General features: G+C 44.9%; 1 protein-coding gene across 1 annotated transcript in view; it reads right to left on the bottom strand.

The window, feature by feature from the left end:
- The window catches only part of MAP3K19 (mitogen-activated protein kinase kinase kinase 19), a 253,193-nt gene that overhangs the window by 165,210 nt on the left and 64,666 nt on the right, over positions 1-23,317 (bottom strand). Inside the window, exon 7 of the mRNA XM_078683369.1 lies at positions 245-2,692. Coding sequence (XP_078539495.1) covers positions 245-2,692 — 2,448 coding nt within the window. The remainder of the gene's footprint in view (positions 1-244; positions 2,693-23,317) is intronic.

Genomic DNA, 23,317 nt, shown 5'->3' with positions numbered 1-23,317 from the left:
GTGTGTCAATAAATGTTAAAACAATTTTGCTTTGTTAAATAGATAGGTAAGCAATATTACATTCTTAGCATGGTCATATGAGGATTCTTTCTGAACATTAATTTTCCTTCTACAAAAGACAAAGGGACACTCATATCTGTCACAGATTTTAAGGATAGCCAAGAATCATAGTGTACTCTCCGTCATGTTTATTAAAATTCTTGAATCTTATTTATTTAGTAACAATTGATTTTAATTAAATTACCTCAATTTCTTCAATGCCAATTATGTCTTTGTTGTGACCAGTCAAGTTGCTTGCTTCTTGTTCATAGGCACAACTTTGCTTTTCTGTGATGTTATTTTCTGTATTTGCTCTGAAAGACGTAAAGTCCTTTGCATCAATCGATAACATTTTCGCTGCTAAACATGAAAGCAATTCATCCGTCAATTCTTCACTACTTGCACAGTTAATGATTTCACTGTAAGGCTTAGAAAAAGAATTTGCAGAATGTGTTATCTGTTCATTTGGTGTTCTATGAGTTGGTGATCGTGCAGAATCATATTTTTCAGCCATGTTTGAAAATGTTTCCTTGTGGTCATCCAGGAAAGTTTCAGTGATCTTGTTATTTTTTATATGAGATGTCCGGTTTTCAGAACCAGCAGCATCGAGGCTGTCAACATCAAAGATTGTTTTGCACTTGTCAGAGTTGGAAGTCTCTTGGTCACTTTCCGATATGCTTGTTTTTTTGTTCTCCAGGTTCATGTGTTGGGATTTGCTGAAGTCAACGTTGTCATCATCTAGGTGTAGACTGAGTAGTCCAGATCGATTCGTTTGATTTTGATCAAATTTTTCTCTGCTCCGTGATATGTTTTCTAAAGTAGATTCTTGAATTGTGGGTAAATCTAAATGTGAATTTAATTGAACTTCTCTGATGAGCTGTGAAGTTTTTGCGGCATGCTGAATTTCATCATCCGGAAAACAAATATTGCTTCGTGAAGGTGTAATTTGCCAGTTTGTGCCAGAAATGATGACATTATCCTCCTGTTCATTGTCACTCTCTGTTAAGAGAAAGCCTTTTGGTTTTGGAACTTCACTCTTAATATTTTCTTTTGTTTGTGAAGTGTTGCTTTTGGTGCTTGATCTTGCTCGTTTCTTTGTGCTCTTTAGTCTTCTGTTTACATTTGTGTCTGCTGACCTCAAACCATGGCTGGTAATGCTGTTCCTAGGTGGAGCAGAAATGCCATCCCGACTAAACCTTTCCTCTTTATTTGACTGATCACGGGCATTGGAGTACATGGGTGTCCCAAACATTTCGCAAATCTCTGGACCACTGCCCGGAGACACTATCTCCACAAACATGTCACTATATTTCATGTTACCAAAATGGGAGTTTGGTTGTGAACCTAACACAGAAAGGTGTACAGATCTGGTTGAGCTACTCACTCTTTTGCTTTCAGCGATACGCCCATTTTCTACAGATTTGTGAGCATTTTTTCTCAAATTGTTAGGAAGTGTCTGTGGTGTTTTCGTTTTTGATTTGATCACTGTTTCTGCAAACCCCGGAGAGAGAAAATCTAAACCTCGCATGTTGATCTGCTTACTAACTGCTTGAAGTTTTCTATTCTGCGTTGTTAAAGTAATCTTTGAATTGATACGTTCTTGTTGCTTCTTAGCACTTGTTTTTGTCTTAATTAATGGTGATTTGGCATTACGTTTTTTTAACTTACGTTTCTCTGAGTCCTTGTCAGATAATTTTTTTAAGTTCTGCTCACTGTTTGAAGGTATACTACCATTGATACTTTTTCTTTTTACATGTTCTCGTTTTGAAGATTTTAAAGTGCATTCGCTAAGAGGATCATACTCAGATACTGTTATGTGCACTACAGGACAAGGTTCGGTCTCTTTAATTTCTTCTACATCTTTATTTGCTGTAGATTCTGGCATGAAACATACTCTTCTTTCTAAAGGTTTTTCATCAGCAGGGGCAACTGTTATACCAGGATACCTTGTTTCCTCTACTGCTGCTTCTAAAACAGCTGTATTTGTTTCAAATATTTCCTGTTTGTGTGTCAACTCTCGTTTTTCAGTTGTAGTGTCAACAGTGCCTGTGGTTATGTCATTCTCATCAGCATTACTGAGCTGATTCTCATGAAAATCTTCATCTTGGCCTATAGCAATATTGTTTGACACTTGTAAATCGATTTTAGTTATTTCAATCTCTACACTACTTCCTTGGTGTTGATTTGACTTGATGTTCACTGGTTCACTTAAAATGTTGGCAGTTTCTGCAATATTTTCACTGCTTATTAAAAGTTGGTCTTCTTCATCAACGCCTTCAGTGTCCGAGTCAAAGACAAACTCATCTTCACTGTCGATCAACAAATCTCTGTGTTTTGTTTTCTGTCTTAAACCTTTGAGTGATTTAGAGCAATATTCTGTGCTTGATGTTATTGAATTTGTTGATGTCGACAAATCCTCAGAAAAACTTGGCGCAGTTTTAGCAGATAGTTTTCTACTGTTCATTTCCTCCTTTTTGTCAGCAGTTGTTGATAATCGAGGTAGCAGTGAATATGTATTCTTTGATTGTTTAGGAAAATCTGGTGGACTGAGAATACTTGGAATACGAACATCACATTTTTTATTCACCTTTGCATCCTCCCAAAGAGGATATCGACTACTTCTTGGCGAGAGCAAATTTGCTGGCAGAAAATGCTATAATGTAAAAATTTAAAAGATAAATTTAATAGGTAAAGATGAAACACAGACAAAATAAAACGTAAACTTGTACCACAAAGCCCAAGAAACAGGGCCTGTCTAAAGATGCCCTACACATGTTTTTAAAAGAAATTGTTGTATGTTGATTGTATAGTTAATTTCAATAGGATATATATAATCAACATATTTTATTAACATATATATAATTAATATATAATATCTACACACACACACACACAAAGGTTTTAATCACTGCACTCTATTTAGTCCCCAGCCTGTTTCTTGTAATTGCTTTGGTAGACTCTTGTGTGAGAAACGAAAGATGAAGATACTTTTCCTATCTTCTTTGCTTCACATTACCAACATTTTTGTGGGATAGACATTAAAGGAATATATTGGGTCACATTATTAGGTCACAGTAAGAATGAGCTTAGTAATAATGTTCTGCCCCATAGTGTCTCAAATCTGTTTCGCTTCCTTCTTCCCTTTATGCACCACATTTTACTGCCCTCTATTTTTACTACACCATTTTTATAAAGCGTTGCAAATATATTTTAGAGAAGGTCATTTATCAAATTATTTCAGTGCTCTGAGTTAATTTTACTACACCAGTGTTTTACGAATTGTAGGTCGCAATCCAATTTTTGGTGGGTCAGGAAAGTCCAAGCTGCAAATAAAGATGCCTTTAAATTCAGCATTCAGTATTCACATTTGCTGGTGCTTCCAAAACTAAGGTCAAATGTCAGGCTAGCTCTTCTGATAAACTGCTGCTTATTTTTTAACATGTGGATTGCTGTTTACTTTTCTTTCTCTGACTGCTAAGTGAGAGCGGTTTTTAAGTGAATTATGTGATAATGTTGTTGGAGTACAGGGCGTGAGAAAGGAAAGGCTGTAAGTTGTTGTTTTTTACAGCACACAACAAAATGTAAATACCTGTAAATTAACTGTATCCATTCAACAGTTGGGGAAGCAAAACATAAGCACATTTTTTGTAATTATGAAGTGTGCTGGGAACAGAGATTTTAATAGGATCAAAACAACTCAAGACACTTTACTTAGTGATGCACAAATGATAAATATTCACAGCAATCCGATTTCCACACAATATCATTTTATTACAAGTGGACTGAGGTAACAACTATCAGGCACATGCACCAAAGGAAAAACTGGTCACAAACGGGCAGATTCTCAGAATCTGCCCCTTTGCGACCGGTATTTTTGCATTTGGGATGCATCATCCCAAAAGCAAAAATCGCAATTTAAGGATTCTCTAAACTGCAATTCCTTAAATTGCTATTGTATTTAAGGAATCCCAAATTGAGATTCCTTAAATGCAATGCATGAAAGTTAAAAAAATTCGCGATTTCGTTATTAAGAGTAGCAAATTACCATGAAGTTGAACTTCATGGTAATTTGCTAAAACTTTGAAAAATGCACTTTTGTGCATTTTTCAAAGTTTCATGTTGCGCACACACATGCCCTTAGGGCATGTGTGTGTGCAGCATATGTGCACAGATCAATTTCAGGGGTGCAACAGCCATTTACGAGTACCTACTGGTACTCGCAAATTGCTCATGCAATCTCCAATTCTTTCCTATGGGCCTGGAGGCCAATAGGAATTAATAGGCCAGCATTCCTTAATTGCGACTAGCAATTTGCTAGTGGCAATTAAGGAATGTATAGGAATCGCTATTTTTATAGCAATTCCTAAATGCATAGGCTTTTGCGATTCCTAAATAGCGATTCCTTAAAAATCGCTATTTAGGTATCGCAATTCCTTCTGTTGATGCATGTGGCAGTTACACACTTATCACTATAGTGAATATACGTATTGAACAAAATTAAAGAAGGTGCACAAGTCTGGAAGGTCTATCCCCTTAACCTTCCCTACAGCACAAAGTCCATGAAGACATTTACAATATGGGGGACCCAGCACTCGCATTGTCACAAAATTATAACAAATACATAAAAGTAAATTGTGCAGTAAATTTAAAGAAATCATTCTAAGCAAAACCACATAATGCAAGGAAACATCCGATTGATTAAAAAATTAGTTTCTTTATTCATGATCTTCTTTTAAAACTTTTCACTGTAGCCATAGCCAGCGTGTTCCATCTCCCTTGGGACTTCTTCACTGTTGATTCTTCAATCTTTATATATATACCGAAGTAGTAGCTCCCAGTGGTGACTAGGTTTTCCACACTGGTAAGGAGGACCCATATGATGTAGCATGTCACCTTCGGGTGAATGAGGGTTCTTATCCTTAAGGGATGTCTTCCCCAGTCACTTTGCACTTGTAGTATTACGTTTGAGAGAGACATTACGTATTTGCCTACATACACATGTCTGAGACTATAGGTGTACAATTTGGTATTTAGGAAAATGCTACTTACCAGTTGCCCATGTTGGAGCAACTAGGATCATTGTAAGGGAATGCTGTTGGAGCTTCCTCACTAGCAATGGAATGAGTGGGCGAGGCGGAAAAGCGTAAGCAAATTTGCCTGACCAGTTCATCCATAGCGCATTGCCTTTGGTAGCTCCAGTGAAATTGACTAGTGTTGCTTTGCGGTTTTGTCACGGCAGCCCAACTTTGTTTTATGCAATTTTTTAAAACAGATTTCTCTTGCTTGCATTAGACTGCATGATTGTGTTGTAGGGTTCTGTAAATGCAGTTCTACTCCGTTTTATTTAATTTTTAAAACACTCACTTACCGGCACCAGTTTATATCGTAGTTTGGTGACCTCCTGACCTCCTTGTCTTCAGGTGCACTGTGCTCCGTGTTTAGCTGGGTCCGTCTGTGCGAGCGGACCCGCCATCTTAGAAATCAGCGCTCTAGTCTTTTAGCGCCTAGAGCTCATAAAACCGGATGCTGGCGCGAGCGTGCAGCGGGCGCGCCAAAGGCAAGCCCGTCTGCGCCCATCTGCACTAAGGACGCGCTCAGCGCCAGCCATGCTGCTGGTTTTTCCACCCTGTCAGGGGTCTACTAAAGGGTGCTGTCCGGTCAGTTGCTCCAGTGAAGAGCTACACCTTATTGGTGAGGTAGGCAGGGGTAAGGGGGCCCTTGATTTTGCTCAGTCTGCCTTTCCATTGTCTGACTTTCTTGACACAGGAATAGTATTGTGTGGACTGCTAAATGTTAGATCACTTCCTAAGCATGTCATAGAAATTCAGCTGTTGTTGGAACTTCATGAACTTGAGGTCCTGTTTATGACCGAGACTTGGACCTCTCCTGACTGTGAGATTGACCCCGTCTGGGCTTGCCCACCTGGTTATAACATTGGCCATAAACCTAGATTGAATGGGAGGGGTGGAGGAGTTGTGGTGATCTTTAAAGATAGCTTAAACTTGGTTATTTTGGATGTTGATGCGGTCGCAGGTTTTGAGCTACTCAGCTTCCTTATTAATTAATTAATTAATTGTGGGTTTCTAACGCGCTAGAATCGACTCCCGAAGGAGTATCTCTGCGCTATAGACCGCCGGGGAACCCGTCCTGGCTTTCCCTGTGAGATGGTCCCTACTGGGTATCTCCAAGGTGAAACCAGGCATCCCCGGCGTATGTGGGGGGCCGTTGTGGAGATGAGGCAAGCTAATGCCCAGAGTTGCCGAGTGTGATCCCTGGTTAGAGTAGGCACCGAGGCGAGAATTATCAACTCCGCTGACCCTGGTCCACGACCTGCCGCGTTGGGAATTGAACCCTGGTCCTGGGTCATCCTCTGCGTCCGGGTCTGCCGCCTCTAACCAGTGAGCCACACCACTCCACTTATTAAGAATGATGATGGTCAAGCCCTTACTGGGATCATCTGCTATCGACCTCCTGGGGTCTTCAGTGTGCTGCAGCAGCAACTACTCCTGGAGACTTTCACTGATATGGCGGCTACCCACCGTAGACTGGTAATCCTGGGTGATTTTAATCTTTGGTCTAATGGGTCGCTTGATTCTGCCTATTCTAATGTTCTTCAACCCTGTGAAGGCCTTGACCTTTTTCAGCAGGTGTCCAAGGTCACTCATATAGGAGGGCATATGCTTGATTTAATTTTTGCAGAGGCTAATCACCTTTCTATTGGGGACATGTTGCCAATGGATTGGACGGACCATTCGCTGATCACATTTTTTGTAGATGTTTCTACTTACAAACCTCGAGCAACAAATTCTGTTCGCGACTATGTGAGCAGAGATTGGAAGGCCCTCTTGCGAATGAAGGGCAATGTCCCGTTATTCAGGGTGGAGGACTGTTTTTCCTCAGATAGGCAAGTTGATGAGAATTATGCTTCCTTCTGAAGGGAGATCACCTCAACCCTGTATCTATTAGCACCCTTAAAAAACCATTGTAGCAGGGGTAGCCCTTCAGCTGCTTGGTTTAATGAAAACCTGAAAAACCTGAAATTGGAATGTAAGCATGCTGAGAGGAGGTGGAGATGTGGCTATCACAATGATGATAAGTCTATATGGAAGTCCAAGATTGCGGGATATAAGAAGGCGATCAACATGGCTAAGGCGGACTATTTCTCCTCCTTGATACTTAAGGCCCCTAACAGTTCGAGAAGTATTTTTAATATCTTGAACAGCTTGACCAGCCCCGAATGTTCTAATAACGTGATGCCTTCCTCCCAAGAGCTCTGTGAGGACCTGGCTAGGTTCTCCCACGATAAAATTAAATTCATTATTGAGGATCTGGGAGGTGGTCAACAGCTACCGGGGGCGGCAAATACCTTGACTATCGGCAGTGATGATACGGTGGAAAAGGTTTTTGAGGCTTCTGATGCTAGTGTAGAAGGAGAGGCAGTCAACCGCCTTTCTGAGTTTGTGCCTCTAGGAGTGGATGATTTTAATAGAGTGGCCTGTGGTGTCCCCTCTGGGTCTCCTCTCGATCCTGTGCCCCATAAAAGATGGATGGAATTTAAGGCAGAGCTGTTTTCCACTCTTCGGTTGATTTGCAACCAGTCTCTGTCCAGTGGTGTGGTCCCGACCCGGTGGAAACAAGCATTGGTGACACCCCTGCTAAAGAAGCCCTCGCTTGACCCGGAGTGTCCTAAGAACTTTAGGCCTATCTCTCTCCTGCCTTTTCCAGCTAAAATCTTGGAGCGAGAGGTGAGCAGCACTCTATCTAAGTTTTTGGAATAACATAATCTGCTGGAGGAGGCTCAGTTCGGCTTTCGGCCGGCCCATGGAACTGAAACGGCTCTAGTGAGCGTGATGGATGAACTTCGGATGCGGGCACAGACAGGGGGAAGGCAGCTGTATTGGTTTTGCTTGACCTGTCTGCCGCCTTCGACACGATCAACCATGGGATTCTGTTGAACAGACTGAGAGAGGTTGGGGTGACGGGATCTGTCCTGAGGTGGTTTCAGTCATTTTTACGGGATAGGCAGCAAGCGGTATCCCTCCCCCCTTTTCAATCCGCCCACACCAATATATAGCATGGCGTACCACAGGGCTCGGCTATCAGCCCCATTTTATTCAACATCTATATGAAACCTCTGATTGCTGTCATCAAAGCGCATAACATTAACATTGTTAATTATGCGGATGACTTTCTCCCTTGAAGGAGATCAGTCAACCCCGTTAGAAGTGTTTCATACCTGCTTGCATGATACGGCTATATGGCTGAAGGAGAACTCGCTACAATTCAATGCAGATAATACAGAGGTGCTTTATTGTCCGAGGGACAGAATTCCCTCTGTCTTGCCTAGTAATTTCTGGCCCGCCACTTCCTCGTACATGGTTTAACCGGTGAGAAACACAGCTGCTGTGGAAGTTTGCTTTTATGAGCCAATCGTCTAGGTAGGGGAAGACATGAATTTGTTGTCTTCTGAGATGGGCTGCACTTACCGCAAGGCATTTGGTGAAAACCCTGGGTGCTGTGGTGACCCTGAATGGGAGCACCTTGAACTGGTAGTGTTGACCATCTATCACAAATCTGAGATACTTCCTGTGAACGGGATGTATTGGAATGTGGAAATAGGCGTCTTTTAGATCTATAGTGGAGAGAAAGTCGCCTTTCTGCAGTAATGGAAGTGGTCTGATTGAATGTAAAAGTTTAGCGGTCTGTGGTCAAGTATTGGTCTTAGAGAGCCATCCTTTTTTGGGATTAGGAAATAAAGGGATTAGATTCCTGTCCCTTGATGAAGTAGAGACACTGGCTCTATTGCGTCTTTTTGTAACATTGCTAAGACTTCCTGTTTGAGGAGCGTTAGGTGTTGTAATGACATTGGACGCTGTCTTGGAGGAATCGTGGGAGGGGTAGAAGTGAGTTCCAGGCAATAACCATACTGGATAATTTGTCTTCCCACCTATCTGTTGTGATGAAATTCCAAACAGGTAGGAACTGTAAGATGCGCCCCCCGACAGGAGTGGGATGATCGGGGAGAAGTGTAGGGAAGTTAATGCTTATTGTTAGGGGAGTTGCGGGTGTTATTACCTCTGCCTCTACCCTTATTGTTGTTACCTCTGTAACCTCCTCTATTGTATCCCCTAGAAAAGGAGCCCTGTTTGGGACTTTTATAGGACGATGTAGGGTGTTCTGGTGTATTAGGTTTGGAACCTGCTCTATAAAAGGAGCGACGAAAGGAGCCTCTGGCAGATGGTGACTGTTAGGCTCCCATAGACTTTGCTGTTTCTGTGTCTTTTTTAATTTTCTCTAGAGATGCATCAACTGCAGGTCCAAAAAGGTGCTCTTGATCAAATGTTGATTTAGGATGGTATTTTGCACCTCGTGCTTAAACCCAGACACCCTGAGCCGGGCGTGTCTACGTAGCAGAACAGTAATATTTATAGCACGTGACGCGGTGTCAGCTGCGTCCTGTGCACATTTGATTGAGGTATTAGTAATAAGTTTGGCTTCCTGTATAAGGTCATCAGCTTTGTCCTTATATTCTGGGGGCAGATGTTGAATGAGCTTTTCTAGCTCATCATAGTGAGCCCTATCATATCTTGCTAGAAGGGCTTGTGTGTTTGCTATTTTCCATGAATTAGCAGCCTGAGACGCCATACGTTTACCTGCCTAATAACTTAGATTCTTTGTCAGGCGGTGGTGTGTCACCTGACCCTTGGGAGTTTGCCCGTTTACGTGTATTGGCCACTACTAGTGAATCTAAGGGAAGTAGGCCCTTAATGTAGATAGGGTCACTGGGAGCTGCCTTGTATTTTTTATCAACTCTGGGGTTAAGAACCCTAGCTCTGACTGGGTCTTTAAAGACCTCAGGAGCATGTCTAAGAAGGCCTTGTAGCATGGGTAAGACGTGAGTAGATTTTTGTGGTTCGGCAAAAGTCTCCAATAAAAAATCTTCATCTACAGGGTCTGAATGAAGTTTGACTTTGTGATATATAGCTGCTCTGTTGATTAGTTGTGCAAACCCCACATTGTCATCCGGTGGGGATGGTTTTGAAAGGTAGAAATCCGGATCATTTGTTAGATCAGGATCAGTGTTATAATCATGCCATGGGTCTGGTTCCTGTGGTGAATTATCAGGACCTAATGGCATTATCTTCATCTTCTGTAGTAGGGGATCTCTGTGTATAGTCATAATCTAGTGAATAGTCCCGCCCATGTGCGTGGACCCCGGAGCAATCAAAAATAATCTCTTACAGTGTCAAAAAATGCAGAAAATGCATAGACACTTAAGAGAGAATTTAAAGACAGATAATGCAGCCAAAAAGGCTACACTGTCCAGTACTTCAACTAGAAATTCCACCATAAAATCCACAAAACAGCAAAGCCTGTACAGATTTCCCTTGCTTAACAGCAAAATCCCTCAGGAATGATAGAGAGAAGAACCTGGACAGACAAGCCCCATAGGCTGCCATTATGTGGCTTAATTAGGATACTGTGCCTTTAAGGAACCTTCCAGAACCTTCTATCAGTATCCCAGAATGCATAGCAGGTCCAACTTAGCCTCAGTTCTTTTTTCCGGCTCCTGCAAGCAGGACCCTGGAGCATTGAGCTCTCCCTTTTCAAGGGTTTTTGTTAGTGTTTTACACTAATTTCGATTTTTGGTACTTTTAAAGTACTTTGGTGACTTTCTTTCTGTGTTTCTGCACTCTTTTTTGTCCATAATGCCTGCATTATTCGACAAATGCCCTGAGTGCTCAAGAAAGAAGGCCAGGTCAGACTCCCATGAGGTCTGTATTCTCTGCCTTCCCTCTTCCCACATTCCTGAGGAGTGTGTGATCTGCAGAAGCTTCTCTGGAAGGACCCTGAAGGAGAGGAAGAAGATCAGGCTTCAGGGACTTGAGGAGAGAAAGTTGAAGGCACGAGGTGGGTCAGGAGGGGCTCCTTCTACCCATGCTGAGGCCTCTGGGGGGCTCCCCAGGGGCAGGAAGACCAGCCCTCGCCCAAGATCTCCGTCTGGGTCAGTTGCGCTGACCACGACGTCGAGGGGACGGTCAACGGCCAGTTCCAGGTCTCCCCAGGGCTCTGGGTCGAGAAAACGTCGACGTCGAGGAACGTGTTCCGGCCGCCGTCGAAGCCGGTGTCGATATCCTCGTTGTCGCTGTCGGCGTCGAGTGGTCGACATCGGAGGGCCCGGCGTCGGCGCTCGCCGTCGAGGCGACACCGCCGTTCGCCGTCGAGGACATCGTCGTCGAGGGGATCCTCGTCGTCGAGGTCGCCGTCGAGACGGAAGGCGTCTCCGGCGCCGAAGAGGTCGACGTCGAAGCATTCCGAAAGACCGACGTCGAGACGGTCAAGGAGATCGACGTCGAGAAGGTCAGAGAGGTCGACGTCGAGAAGGTCCAAAGGGTCGACGTCGAAGCGATCCAAGAAGTCGACGTCGAGGCCGGCGAAGAGGTCGAGGTCGCCGTCGAGGCACCATCGCCCGTCGTCGAGGTTTCGTGGCTCGTCGATCTGGTCGGGGTCGACGTCGAGACGGAGACACGGTTCGACGTCGAGAAGTGTGATTCGGTCGACGCCGAAGGACCGTTCGACGTCGAGGGGACATCGGTCGTCGTCTGGGCACCGGTCTTCAACGTCTGGAGGTCCTAAGGACAGGCCCAGGACTGTGGGGGGCTCCCCACGCTCCGGAAGAGATGGTGGCTCGCCGGGAACGGCGCATTCCGGGGTGGATACTCCGATGAAGCCTTCTACACCTCCTTCGCGGCCTGCTGTGCCGAAGGGTCCGCCTCCGAAGGCCCCTACCCCACCTCCGAAGCCGGCTCCGCAGACCCCGCGTCCGGTTGCTCCTCCACCCCCGGTCCCACCGAGGGCGGTGTCGATGCCTAAGTTTCCGACGCCTCCGAAGAAGACTCCTAAGAAACCTAGGACTCCTGACCCTGGGAGGCCGAAGGAGCGTCCGAGGCCCAAGAGGTCGAGGTCTCGCTCGGGGAGACGGGACAGATCAAGGAGTGGCCATGGATCTTCCTCACGATCCAGGCGTCATCACAAGAGACGTCGGTCCAGGTCACGTTCTCCATCTGGGACCCGTTCCTACTCGCCCACGCTGTCCGATTCGCCGGAGACTAGGGTGTCTCCGATAGACGATATAAGCACATTTCAGGAGGTTCTCCTGCGTGGAGCGGCGAAGTTGGGCATTGAGGTTGAAGCGCCTACGGCTTCTACCTCGGTGATATTTGAGACATTACACAAAAGGCACTTGTCTCGCCCCCTGTTACCTCTGGTGCCGGGGCTCCTTGAGCCCGCCGAACAGCTATTCCTGACGCCGGCAACGGTGAAGTCTGTACCTTCCAGGATCCTAAAAAAGTACAGGGCTCCGGACTCAGACCCAGCCTTCTTGAGGAAGGACCCGGTACCGGATTCGGTCATCGTGACTGCTGCACGGAAGCTTCATGCCACCTCCCCTGCGTCCACGGTGCCTCCGGACAAAGAGAGCCGTTGGATCGATTCTGCTGGTTGTAAGGCGTGTGGGACATCCGCCTCGTCCATGAAGGCCGCCAGTGACTCGGCTTTGCTGGGACGTTACGACCGGTCCCTGTGGGACTCGATGGAGCAGTTCGCAGACCTTGTCCCTCGAGACCGCAAGGAGGACTTTGTGGAGATCGTCCAGGAGGGGATGCTGGTCTCTAATCAGGCCATCGGCGCCGCAGCGGACATATCATTGCTGTCCGCGCACGGATATTGCCACGGGATTCACCAGAGACGCCACGCTTGGCTCAGGTTGACGTCATTGAAACCGGAAGCACAGCAACGCGTGGCGAATCTCCCGTTTTCCGGAGATACCCTCTTCGGGAAACACGCGGATGATGAGATGGCCAGGATGAAGGCCGAAGCGGAGACCCTGACGGCAGTGGGCTTGGAGAAGCCCAAGGAAAAGAAACCCTTCCGACAGTACCAACGTCGGTTTGGGTCGCAGGGTCGTGGAAGGGGGCAGTCTGCTGGACAACATCAACAGCAGCAGCAGCAGCAGCAGTACAGGCGGCCCTTCCAGAAGCGACAGGGTGGTAGAGGTCGTCAACAGTCCTCTACCGCGACCAAGGGCCCGGCCGGGTCCCGTCCCTGAGCTGTTACTTCCCCCTCGTCCGTTACCCGCTCCGGTGGGGGGAAGCGTTCAATTTTTTCTGGCAGAGTGGAGAAAAATTACTCAGGACAAGTGGGTGCTGAATATTGTTTGCAATGGATACAGTCTACGTTTCACCAGCCCTCCTCCATCGATTCCTCCCGTCAGCTCGCAGTATCAACTGCGCGAGCTTCAGACGGAGGCGGACGTTCTGCTAAGGAAAAGGGCGATCGAAGACGTACCTCTGTCTCAAAGAGGAAGAGGTCTGTACTCTCGGTTCTTTCTTGTCCGCAAGAAGGACAGAAACGAGTTCAGGCCCATTCTGGATTTGCGGCAGGCAAACAAGTGGATTCGCAGAGAAAAGTTTTGCATGCTGTCGTTGCATCAGATCTACCCTCAGCTGCAACAAGGAGACTGGATGTGTGCCATAGATCTACAGGACGCATACTTCCACGTGCCCATTGCATGCAAACACAGGAAATTTCTGCGCTTTCAAGTCGGCACCAATCATTATCAATACACGGTGCTACCCTTCGGACTGAAGTCTGCACCCAGGACATTCTCAAAATGTATGGCAGTGGTAGCGGCACACCTGAGGAAGAACAAGGTGTTTGTCTACCCGTACCTGGACGATTGGTTGATCAAAGCCTCCTCCTTCTCGGAAGCTCAAGCACACTTCCAGAAGACGTGCGTTCTCTTGAACAAGCTGGGGTTGCACATCAACATGTCCAAGTCGGTCCCGATTCCGGTACAGTGCATCCAGTACTTGGGGGCCTCCATCAATACGCTGTCAGCAAGCGTGTCTCCTTCGGAAGAGCGACGTTTATCACTCGTTCGGAAGGCTCAGGCTCTCATGAAAACTCCGTCTACGACTGTGAGGACGGTGTCTTCTCTACTGGGATCGATGGCCTCTTGCATCTTTCTCACTCCTCACGCACGGCTACAGATGAGACCTCTGCAGGAGTGCTTGGAGGATCAGTGGGACCAGAGGAGAGGTTCTTGGGACGACAGGATACGGCTGTCTCTACATGCTCTTCAGTCTCTAAAGTGGTGGTGCTCGAAGGAGAATCTCCTCAGAGGCGTTCCCTTCCACAAGGACATTCCCACACAGACCATCGTGACGGATGCGTCTCTCCAAGGTTGGGGGGCGCATTCCGGAGACCTGCAAATTCAAGGGACGTGGTCCCCGACGGAGTCCACGTACCACATCAATTTCCTGGAACTGAGAGCTGTTCACTTGGCACTGAAGGCCTTTCATCCGTCCTTTCAGACCAACTCTCTGCTTGTTCAGACGGACAACACGACAACGATGTATTACCTCAACAAGCAGGGGGGCTCGAGATCGCGCACTCTGTCGCAGGAGGCGCAGGCGATCTGGCACTGGCTTCTGGCTCGAGGACTGTCGATAACGGCCACCCATCTGCCAGGTGTGCAGAATGTTCAGGCAGACGAACTGAGCAGAATCGTGCAGGAAAACCACGAATGGGTCGTAAACGACGAAGTACTAGGAGAAGTCTTCGCAAGGTGGGGAACTCCAGACGTAGATCTGTTTGCCACCGCCGAAAACAGCAAATGCCGAGGCTTCGCCTCCAGGTACTACCAGCCAGGGACGCTGGGGAACGCGTTATGGATCAACTGGTCGAACAGCTTTCTGTACGCTTTTCCACCAATTCCCCTGATTCCGGCGGTTCTCATCAAGCTGTCTCAATCCAGGGCGAGAATGATTCTGATTGCCCAGACAGTGGTGGTTCACGGACCTGCTTCACCGATCTCTCCTTCCTCACATGAAGCTGCCGTGCAGGCCGGACCTTCTCACGAAGTTCGGGGGGCGGATGGTGCACCCCAACCTCTCGTCTTTGAGTTTGGCGGCATGGCTCCTGAAATAGTGCAATATGGCCATCTGAATCTCCCAGAGGATTGTATGGGCATACTGAAGGAGGCTAAGCGACCTTCCACTAGGACTTCCTATGCTTACAAGTGGAAGAGGTTTTGCATCTGGTGCAAGTCTAAGAACTATGACCCTACGTCATGCAAGGAAGATGTCATCCTTCCATATCTGCTTCATCTGGCGCAGTCGGGCCTTAATGTCCATTCCATTAAGGTTCATCTGGCTGCTTTGACTGCCTACAGGAAAGGCCCTTCACAGACTTCCTTTTTCCAGATCCCTGTGATCAAAGATTTTTTGGAAGGCTTGAAGAAAGTGTTCCCTCCTGTCAGGCTTCCTTCGCCTTCGTGGGACTTGAATGTGGTGCTGTCCAGATTGATGAAGGAGCCTTTTGAACCCATTCATAAGGCTTCGTTGCAGCACCTGTCCTGGAAGGCGGCGTTCCTCGTGGCCATTACATCGGCCCGCAGAGTGAGTGAGATTCAGGCATTGTGTTGCCAAGAACCTTATACTGTATTTCATAATGCTAAAGTTGTTATGCGTACTCACCCTAAGTTTCTTCCCAAGGTTGTTTCTGATTTTCATATCAATCAGACTATCACTTTGCCTACGTTCTTTCAGAATCCTTCATCTCCGGCGGAACGGTCTTTACATTCCCTGGATGTGCGGAGGGTGCTGAAGTTTTATCTTGATAAGACTAAAGATATTCGTAGGTCAGACCAATTGTTCATCAATTATGGCTCAGTCAGGACGGGTCTTGCTACCTCTAAACAGTCCATCTCTAGGTGGATTGTGTCCTGCATTCAGTTGTGTTACTGCAAAGCTAATAAGACCTTAGGGGGCAAACCTAAGGCTCATTCCACCAGGGGCAAGGCTGCTACGACAGCTATGCTCCGTAATGTTCCCATTGCAGAGATCTGCAAGGCGGCCACTTGGAAGTCGGTCCATACCTTTGCTAAGCATTACTGCCTGGACACTGATGCCAGGGCAGACGCTCAGGTTGGGCAGGCTTCGCTGCGGAATCTGTTCGCACAGTAGTGGCGTTATTTTATTCTCCACCGCCGCTTGGTGTGGGGATGGGCTTGCCATTCTATTCACTAGATTATGACTATACACAGAGATCCCCTACTACAGAAGGAGTAGTTTCTGTCCTGTAACTCCAGTTCTGTAGTAGGGGTATCTCTGTTATAGTCATAAGCGCCCTCCCGCCTCCCCTGTGGAGTGTTGTTCATGATCATAATGCTACAGGTCTGGCGTTTTCTGCGCCTTCAAAAAGAACTGAGGCTAAGTTGGACCTGCTATGCATTCTGGGATACTGAGAGAAGGTTCTGGAAGGTTCCTTAAAGGCACAGTATCCTAATTAAGCCACATAATGGCAGCCTATGGGGCTTGTCTGTCCAGGTTCTTCTCTCTATCATTCCTGAGGGATTTTGCTGTTAAGCAAGGGAAATCTGTACAGGCTTTGCTGTTTTGTGGATTTTATGGTGGAATTTCTAGTTGAAGTACTGGACAGTGTAGCCTTTTTGGCTGCATTATCTGTCTTTAAATTCTCTCTTAAGTGTCTATGCATTTTCTGCATTTTTTGACACTGTAAGAGATTATTTTTGATTGCTCCGGGGTCCACGCACATGGGCGAGACTATTCACTAGATTATGACTATAACAGAGATACCCCTACTACAGAACTGGAGTTACAGGACAGAAACTACTCCTAATTGCCCATGCCCATGTGAATCATCACTATCCTGTAATTCTGGAGAGTGTTGTGGTGAAATAATTAAATTAGGGTTAACAGTTGGTGGAGGTGAAGGTGGTAGTGAAGTGTTAGTAGCTATATGGATTTTCTTTGGAGGAACCGGAATTTGTGGTAAATGTTCTGGTTTCCTCTTTGGCTTGGTGACTATATGACCAGTCTTTGGGTGAATAAAGATAGTAGTCAGCTTTGGATCCGGGAAGAAAAGCTCTTCGGACTCAACAGGCTTGCTTAACGTAGAAGATTTGTCTTTGGGAGCTGTTTTGGATGTTTGGGGACATTGTCCGGTATAGCAGCTTTCCCCAGTTCCAAAACATTTGGTGCTTTGTGTTCTGTTGGTACCAAAGTCTTTTCCCTGTGTTTCGGTGCCGAAGATTTATCTGTTTGCTTCGGGACCGAGGTTTTATCCGGCTGTTTCAGTGCCGGTGGTTTATCCGGCTGTTTCGGCATCAATGCTTTATCGAGTTGCTTCGGTGCCGATGATTTATCGGAGTGCTTCGGTGCCGATGAATCTTTTATAGATTTCGGTGCCGAGTGCTTCGCCGGTGCCGATGGAGGAGGACGTGGCAACTCTTATGACTGGACCTGCTGAGGGTGTTTTTTCGGTACCAGATGGTTGGCTTGAGCCGGATGGCTTTTGTTTCTCCTTTGCTGCCGGGCCCGGGGGAGGTGCGGGGCGTTCGGAGTTTTAGTACGGTGTGAATCTGAGCCCAAAGGCGAAGGTGTTACAGGTGCCATCGGTGTGGGCTTGGTTGGGCCAGGGTTTCAGTACTCACGTCCCTATGTCATCGTCGGCATCGGAGATGTCTGCTTCGGAGTCAGGAATTTCTTCTGGCTCCGGAAGGTTGTCGAGACCTGGATGAAAGATGTCCGGAATGGAACCTGTGCCTCGCTGCATGTCGCAGCGTCGAGCTCAACGATTCCGGATGGTCTTCTTTGATTTAAATGAGAGGTAAGCTTCACAACTGTCCTCTCGATGTTCAGGAGAGAGGCACAGATTGCAGACAGGATGGAGATCCGAGTGTGGAAATTTAACACCACACTGTGGACCTTTTTTTAAATGGAGTCCGTTCCATCGACGTCCGTCTTTATAGGCGCAGGTAGGCCCTACGGCCCGCGTCGAGGTTTGCAGGCGTCAAAGAGTAATGTAAAGTTGTCGAGGGTGCGCATCGAAGGCACGCGATCGAGACAATATCGTCGGTAGCTGTGATTGCGCGTCGAAGGGGGTTCGAGAAAGATTCCGATCCAGAGCACAGCAAGTCACATCGAACCAGATGGCGGAAACAAACAATCTAACGATGGAGCTGAAGCCCATGCGCACTGTCCACCGAAGGAGGAGTCACCAGCCTCGTGACTACAAGACTTCTTCGAAGAAAAAAACAAGATGCAAACATCCGAGCCCAACACCAGATGGCGATCTATGCATAAGTGTACAATCTGCAGCTCATATGCCTCGAACACATTGTTCTAGTACATTCTATGAAACATTGCAGAGCACATATTTTACACAGGAGTACAATTGCTTCAATAAATGTTTGCGATGCCAATTTGTGTACTTCTTGTGTCTCCCTTGGGCATGCCAGAGTTAACAACGAATGGGTAAGATCTGTTTCCACGATTTCCTTGGGGGACTTAGGGTTGTCATGTTCTGAGGTTGCTGACACCATCCAGTGCCCTGTCAGCCTAGGGGCCCAGACGGCGCACTGTGAGCTAACCCGGAATTAAGTCAACATATTCTGATGGTATGAGTGGATACAGTCCCACATAGTTTTGAAGCTTTTGTTGCCTAAATGCACAGTTTCACTGAGTAAATTTAAATTTCAAATCTTTATTTCGGTTTATTTCGACCCGGAAAGATACAAATACAATTTACAATGAATTACATTCTTAATTATCCAATAGTTTCAGAGCAGCGTGATAAGGCAGTCAGTCCATTGTAATTGCATGATCCAGTTCAAAAATTGCCAATAAAACCTATCTACATCAATAAATATTTATAAAATACTTTTAAAAGCCAGGATATCTTCCATAAAAATAAAACAAATTGCCGCATGAGTAATATACTGGGTATTTAATCATTCTAAATTTTTCAACTAAACAACAAAAAGAGGAGAACAACATTCAGCAATAAATCAGCCATTTTTCTAAAGTGCAAGTGCAGAAAGTTTTGTGATAAGTGATCGTTAATCCCCTTATGGCTAGAGCCTCAATCCCATGTTGTTCCTTATAAGATATACATTAAATAGGAATCTGCTCACGCTGAAGACTACTATTTGTGAAGTATTCGTCTTCAGTATACGTTCTGCCTCTTTGCAATGCCTAATGTTCAAATTTTTGCAGAGTGGTTTTATCCATCGTTTTCTAGCCTCATCATATACAGGACAAAAAAACAATATGGGATCTCTTTACACTGATCAAACTTCATGATCTCTTCTAGACCCTCTCTATAGTGAAGGAGCTCTGGTGTTGACCAAATTCCCACCCAAAACAGAAGGGGTCTCAATAATGCATGGTGATCAGTCCGTTTAAGATTAAGATCCATAATCACTGGGATTAAAGGTGTTCTAGTAGGGATACTTAATAATTTCTCCGAATTAATTTATTTTCTCCCTTCTCAAAAGTTTTCTTGCAGTATGGGCCCCAAATTTCGGCGCCCCATATAAGGATGCTGATTGAGCTTTATATCTTAAAACCTCTAGTGCGTGGGAGACAGCTTTTGATGTACTGGCCCAATGTTTTTTTAAGATTAGCGATGAGTTTTGCAACAAAATTATTTTATTCTTTTCCATTTGCGGCTTCCAAGATAATTTGGTATCCAGTGTTATCCCTAAATTAGTAATACTATCCACGTATTCTATTTTTTGATCTTTTAATACTAGATTATTTTTTAAAGATTTCTGAGGGTTTATAGACATGTATTTTGTTTTGTTGGAATTGATTTCAAGGCCTCTTGTGGAACAGTAAGCATAAAAGGAATCCACGAGACATTGCAGTCCCTTTGGAGTTTGTGAAATTAAGATGGTCTCATCGGCGAATAATAATGCTGGTATTATCCCCCCCCCAACTTAGAAGAGTCATTTTTACAAGCTTCCAGGTATTTTGGAATATCATTAACGTAGAGAGAGAGAAGAGCGTGAGTGCTAGTACGCACCCCTGATGCACTCCTCTACTAACTGGTATCGCCTTAGTTAATTCACCCCTTGGACCCCATCTTACTTTGGCAAAATTCCCTTCATGTAGCCTAATTAACTGTACTAGAAGTTCAATCAGCACTCCTAAGCATTTCAACGTATTCCACAGTAAATGTCTGGGCACCAGGTCGAACGCTGCCTTTAAGTCTAGAAAGGCAATATATAAACTGTCTTTTTTTACATTAATATATTTCCAGCATATACATGTAAACCTGAATACTTGATCAACCGTGCTAGTTTTAATTCTAAACCCTGCCGGATATTTTGACATAACTTTGGTCTCCTCTATCCATTTGGTTAATCTATTTAAAATATGCCTGGCAAAAACTTTTTGTAAAATGTCAATTAAACTAATAGGGCGATAATTTGCAGGGTCATGCCGGTTACCCTTTTTAAAAATTGTCACAATCTCTGCCCCTTTCCACGTTTCAGGTATTGGTGTGCCTGTCACTATTGAATTGCACAGAAAGTTTTATATATGGACCCCAGACCTCTATTTCATGTTTTAATAAATCTCCTGGAACTTTGTCAGATCCTGGAGCTTTCCCTCGTTTAATGGCCTCAATTGCCTTTATCGTTTCATCCAGGATAAACTGCAAATTAGCTGCCTTTGCGGCCAGCTCCATATCTTTGGTTAAGACAAATTGATCCCAGTTTGTGTCTGAATACAACCTGGAGAAATGATCAACCCATGTTTTTTCGTCTAGGAACAGATCTTTGTTGGATCAGCCCATTTTATTCCCTTTTGCTATTATTCTCCAAAAGCCGGCTTGGTCTTTGGACCTGGCTGCATCATTAAATCTGTCCAATTATCTTCCTCCCATTCTTTTTCCACTTTTGCAAGTGATTTTTTATAATTAGATCTTTTTTCCCTTACTGTTAGTAAATTATTGTTTTTAATTGCTTGAATTAACTCTGTCTTAGATAACCGGCAGTCTATGTTGTACCAGGAAGTACCCATCTTGTTGTGCCCAATACCGTCACTATTCCTTTCTTTAGGTATATTGCTTAATATTGGAGCTAGAGCATGTATCAATTTATTATGTAAGTCCAACACTGGGATTTCTTCAGCTGGTAACTCAACAAAGGGTATAATTATCTCAGCAAAGGTACTATAAATACTAGTCATGGATCGAATATTGCCTAAGATGTTCGGCCACTTAACGGCTCGCCTATTATTGCTTATTAAAATTACATCTTCAGTGGTATTATTTTCTCTTTCACCCGTTGGGATAGAGACAAAAAGTTCAGGTATGAACATAAGCTTTAAAGGGTGATGATCACTCTCAGTTCAGGGGTCAATTTTAAAATCTACAGCATATGGCCAAAGCTCTACAGAGATCAATATGTAATCAATGTTACTCCGCGAGCTGCCTCTGCAAAATGTATGTGCACTTGGCCTATCCGAAGGTAAGCGCTCATTACATGCTCTCAAATCATAACTCATTGTAGACTTCAATATTTGTGCCACTGCCACCGTACATTTTACCTCCCTTTTACTTTCTAAGGCAGCGATGTTATATGCCATATCTTGTTCCTCAAAAAGCTTATGAAAACCTATTACAGGCTCATAGTTACAATTAAAATCGCCTCCTATGATAACCCTTGATTTGGGATCTAGACCATCTAAAAAGGAGTCCAACTGCTCTATTACCGGGGATTCTTTATGAGTACGGCTTGGTCTATTATAGATGTTAAATAAATATAAGGCTTTGCCATCCCTAGCTGCTATTTTTAAACCCAACAAACCATATGATGGTATGTACAATTCGACAGTATCAATTTCGAGTTTGATTCTAATCCATATTACCAGGCCCCCTGACGGTCTACCCCTTAATGATGGTCTAGCGTCCACATTGAACTTCTTAAAACCCATTCTATGGGGGGTTTCCAGTAACCAAGTCTCCTGTAGGAGAATAATATCACTCTGTTCTATGTAGTCGTTCCATACCATATCAGTTAGATTCCTATTTAGCCCTGCTATATTCCACGAGGTGAGCTGCACTTCCAAACTCTCACTCACTTCTATAGCTGAATGCCGCCTAGCTCCTGAGTTTCCATTTAATTGCATTAGATTCTTGTTTTTATTATCCAGATGGTGGTCCAAATATGGCTCTAAGTTGGGCACCTGTGACATCAATTCAATCTCCCTCTCCCCCTGCCTTGTAGGCCCATTTGACCTATCGATTAGAACTTTATGTGTATCTATACCCTGTCCAGATACACCAGGTGAATTTGGCCTGACCACTATACAAGTATTTACTTTATGTATTCAGTCTTGATCATCTAAAGACAGGAGTCCTTCAAATCTATTTGTGAGTAGAGGAGTGCCCACATTGTTAGTACTATTCCTTGTCAATGGTCTATAGAAGTAGCCTAATGGGAGGGTGCAAATAAAGTTATTTTTTAGCGAGCTCTCTTCTTGGACATTTAATATGTTCCTGACCAGGTGGGGCGCCTAAAATTAATAACCACACAGTCTCCTCTTATATTCTTCGGTGATTCCCCCAGCCACCCTACTCTGCGCACCATGAGAATGTCTTCAATATTTAATGGGCGGAAATGTTTAAATTTCGATAGCCAATCAACTACTTTGTTCCGTAGGTTAGCCCAAGATTCCTTCTGCTCTCTTCTTAAGGCAGGCACTCCAGCTAACACCAAAACATATGGGCATAATGCTGGGGGTAACTGTAAGATCTCCTCATTAGGTATTACGTCTGTGCCTTTTGGGCTATATATTACTTTATTAGCAGGATGACTACTTGATGGGACAGGGGCTATTTGAGCCTGCAAATTGTTTGTCCGATTCGTTCCTGTTCCTGCTATTGCCCGTAACCTACCCTCAATATGTCCCTCTATACCCAATTCCAAATTACTGGGTTTAGATAGTGGTGCATCATTGAGCGCAATACCCCTCCTGCATGTGCCGTCTTTACTGAGTAAATAGGAACTGTATGACAGCCTATGACAATCCGCTGAAAGCTGCAGAATTTCTCCCATTAGTAATGGGTAGGGGTGGGTGAAATTCAGGTAATTTCATGAAATTTCAGGAAAATTCTACCTAAACATGTGAAATTCAAATACGTCTTTTAGCGTTGTATTTTAGTACAAAATGCAACCTTAAGGCAATTTCAGGAGAAAGAATGCATTTGGTGCTACAATATATATCCCAAACTTTGTCTCTTGCCTTAGTTACTCATGAAGTTGCATGTGGCTAGTTGTACCACTCAGGGAACTGAGAATGGTCTCTGGCACAAGATAGTCTTGGACTACATTCATAATTTATCGAAAATGTGTTGGTTCTTTTCTAAAGTAAGAGACACATTTTGGGAGGTTTCCTTTCCA

The sequence above is a fragment of the Lissotriton helveticus genome, chromosome 3_1 (assembly GCF_964261635.1).
Source record: "Lissotriton helveticus chromosome 3_1, aLisHel1.1, whole genome shotgun sequence".
Lineage (NCBI taxonomy): Eukaryota > Metazoa > Chordata > Amphibia > Caudata > Salamandridae > Lissotriton > Lissotriton helveticus.
This window is presented reverse-complemented; position numbering and strand designations above follow the sequence as displayed.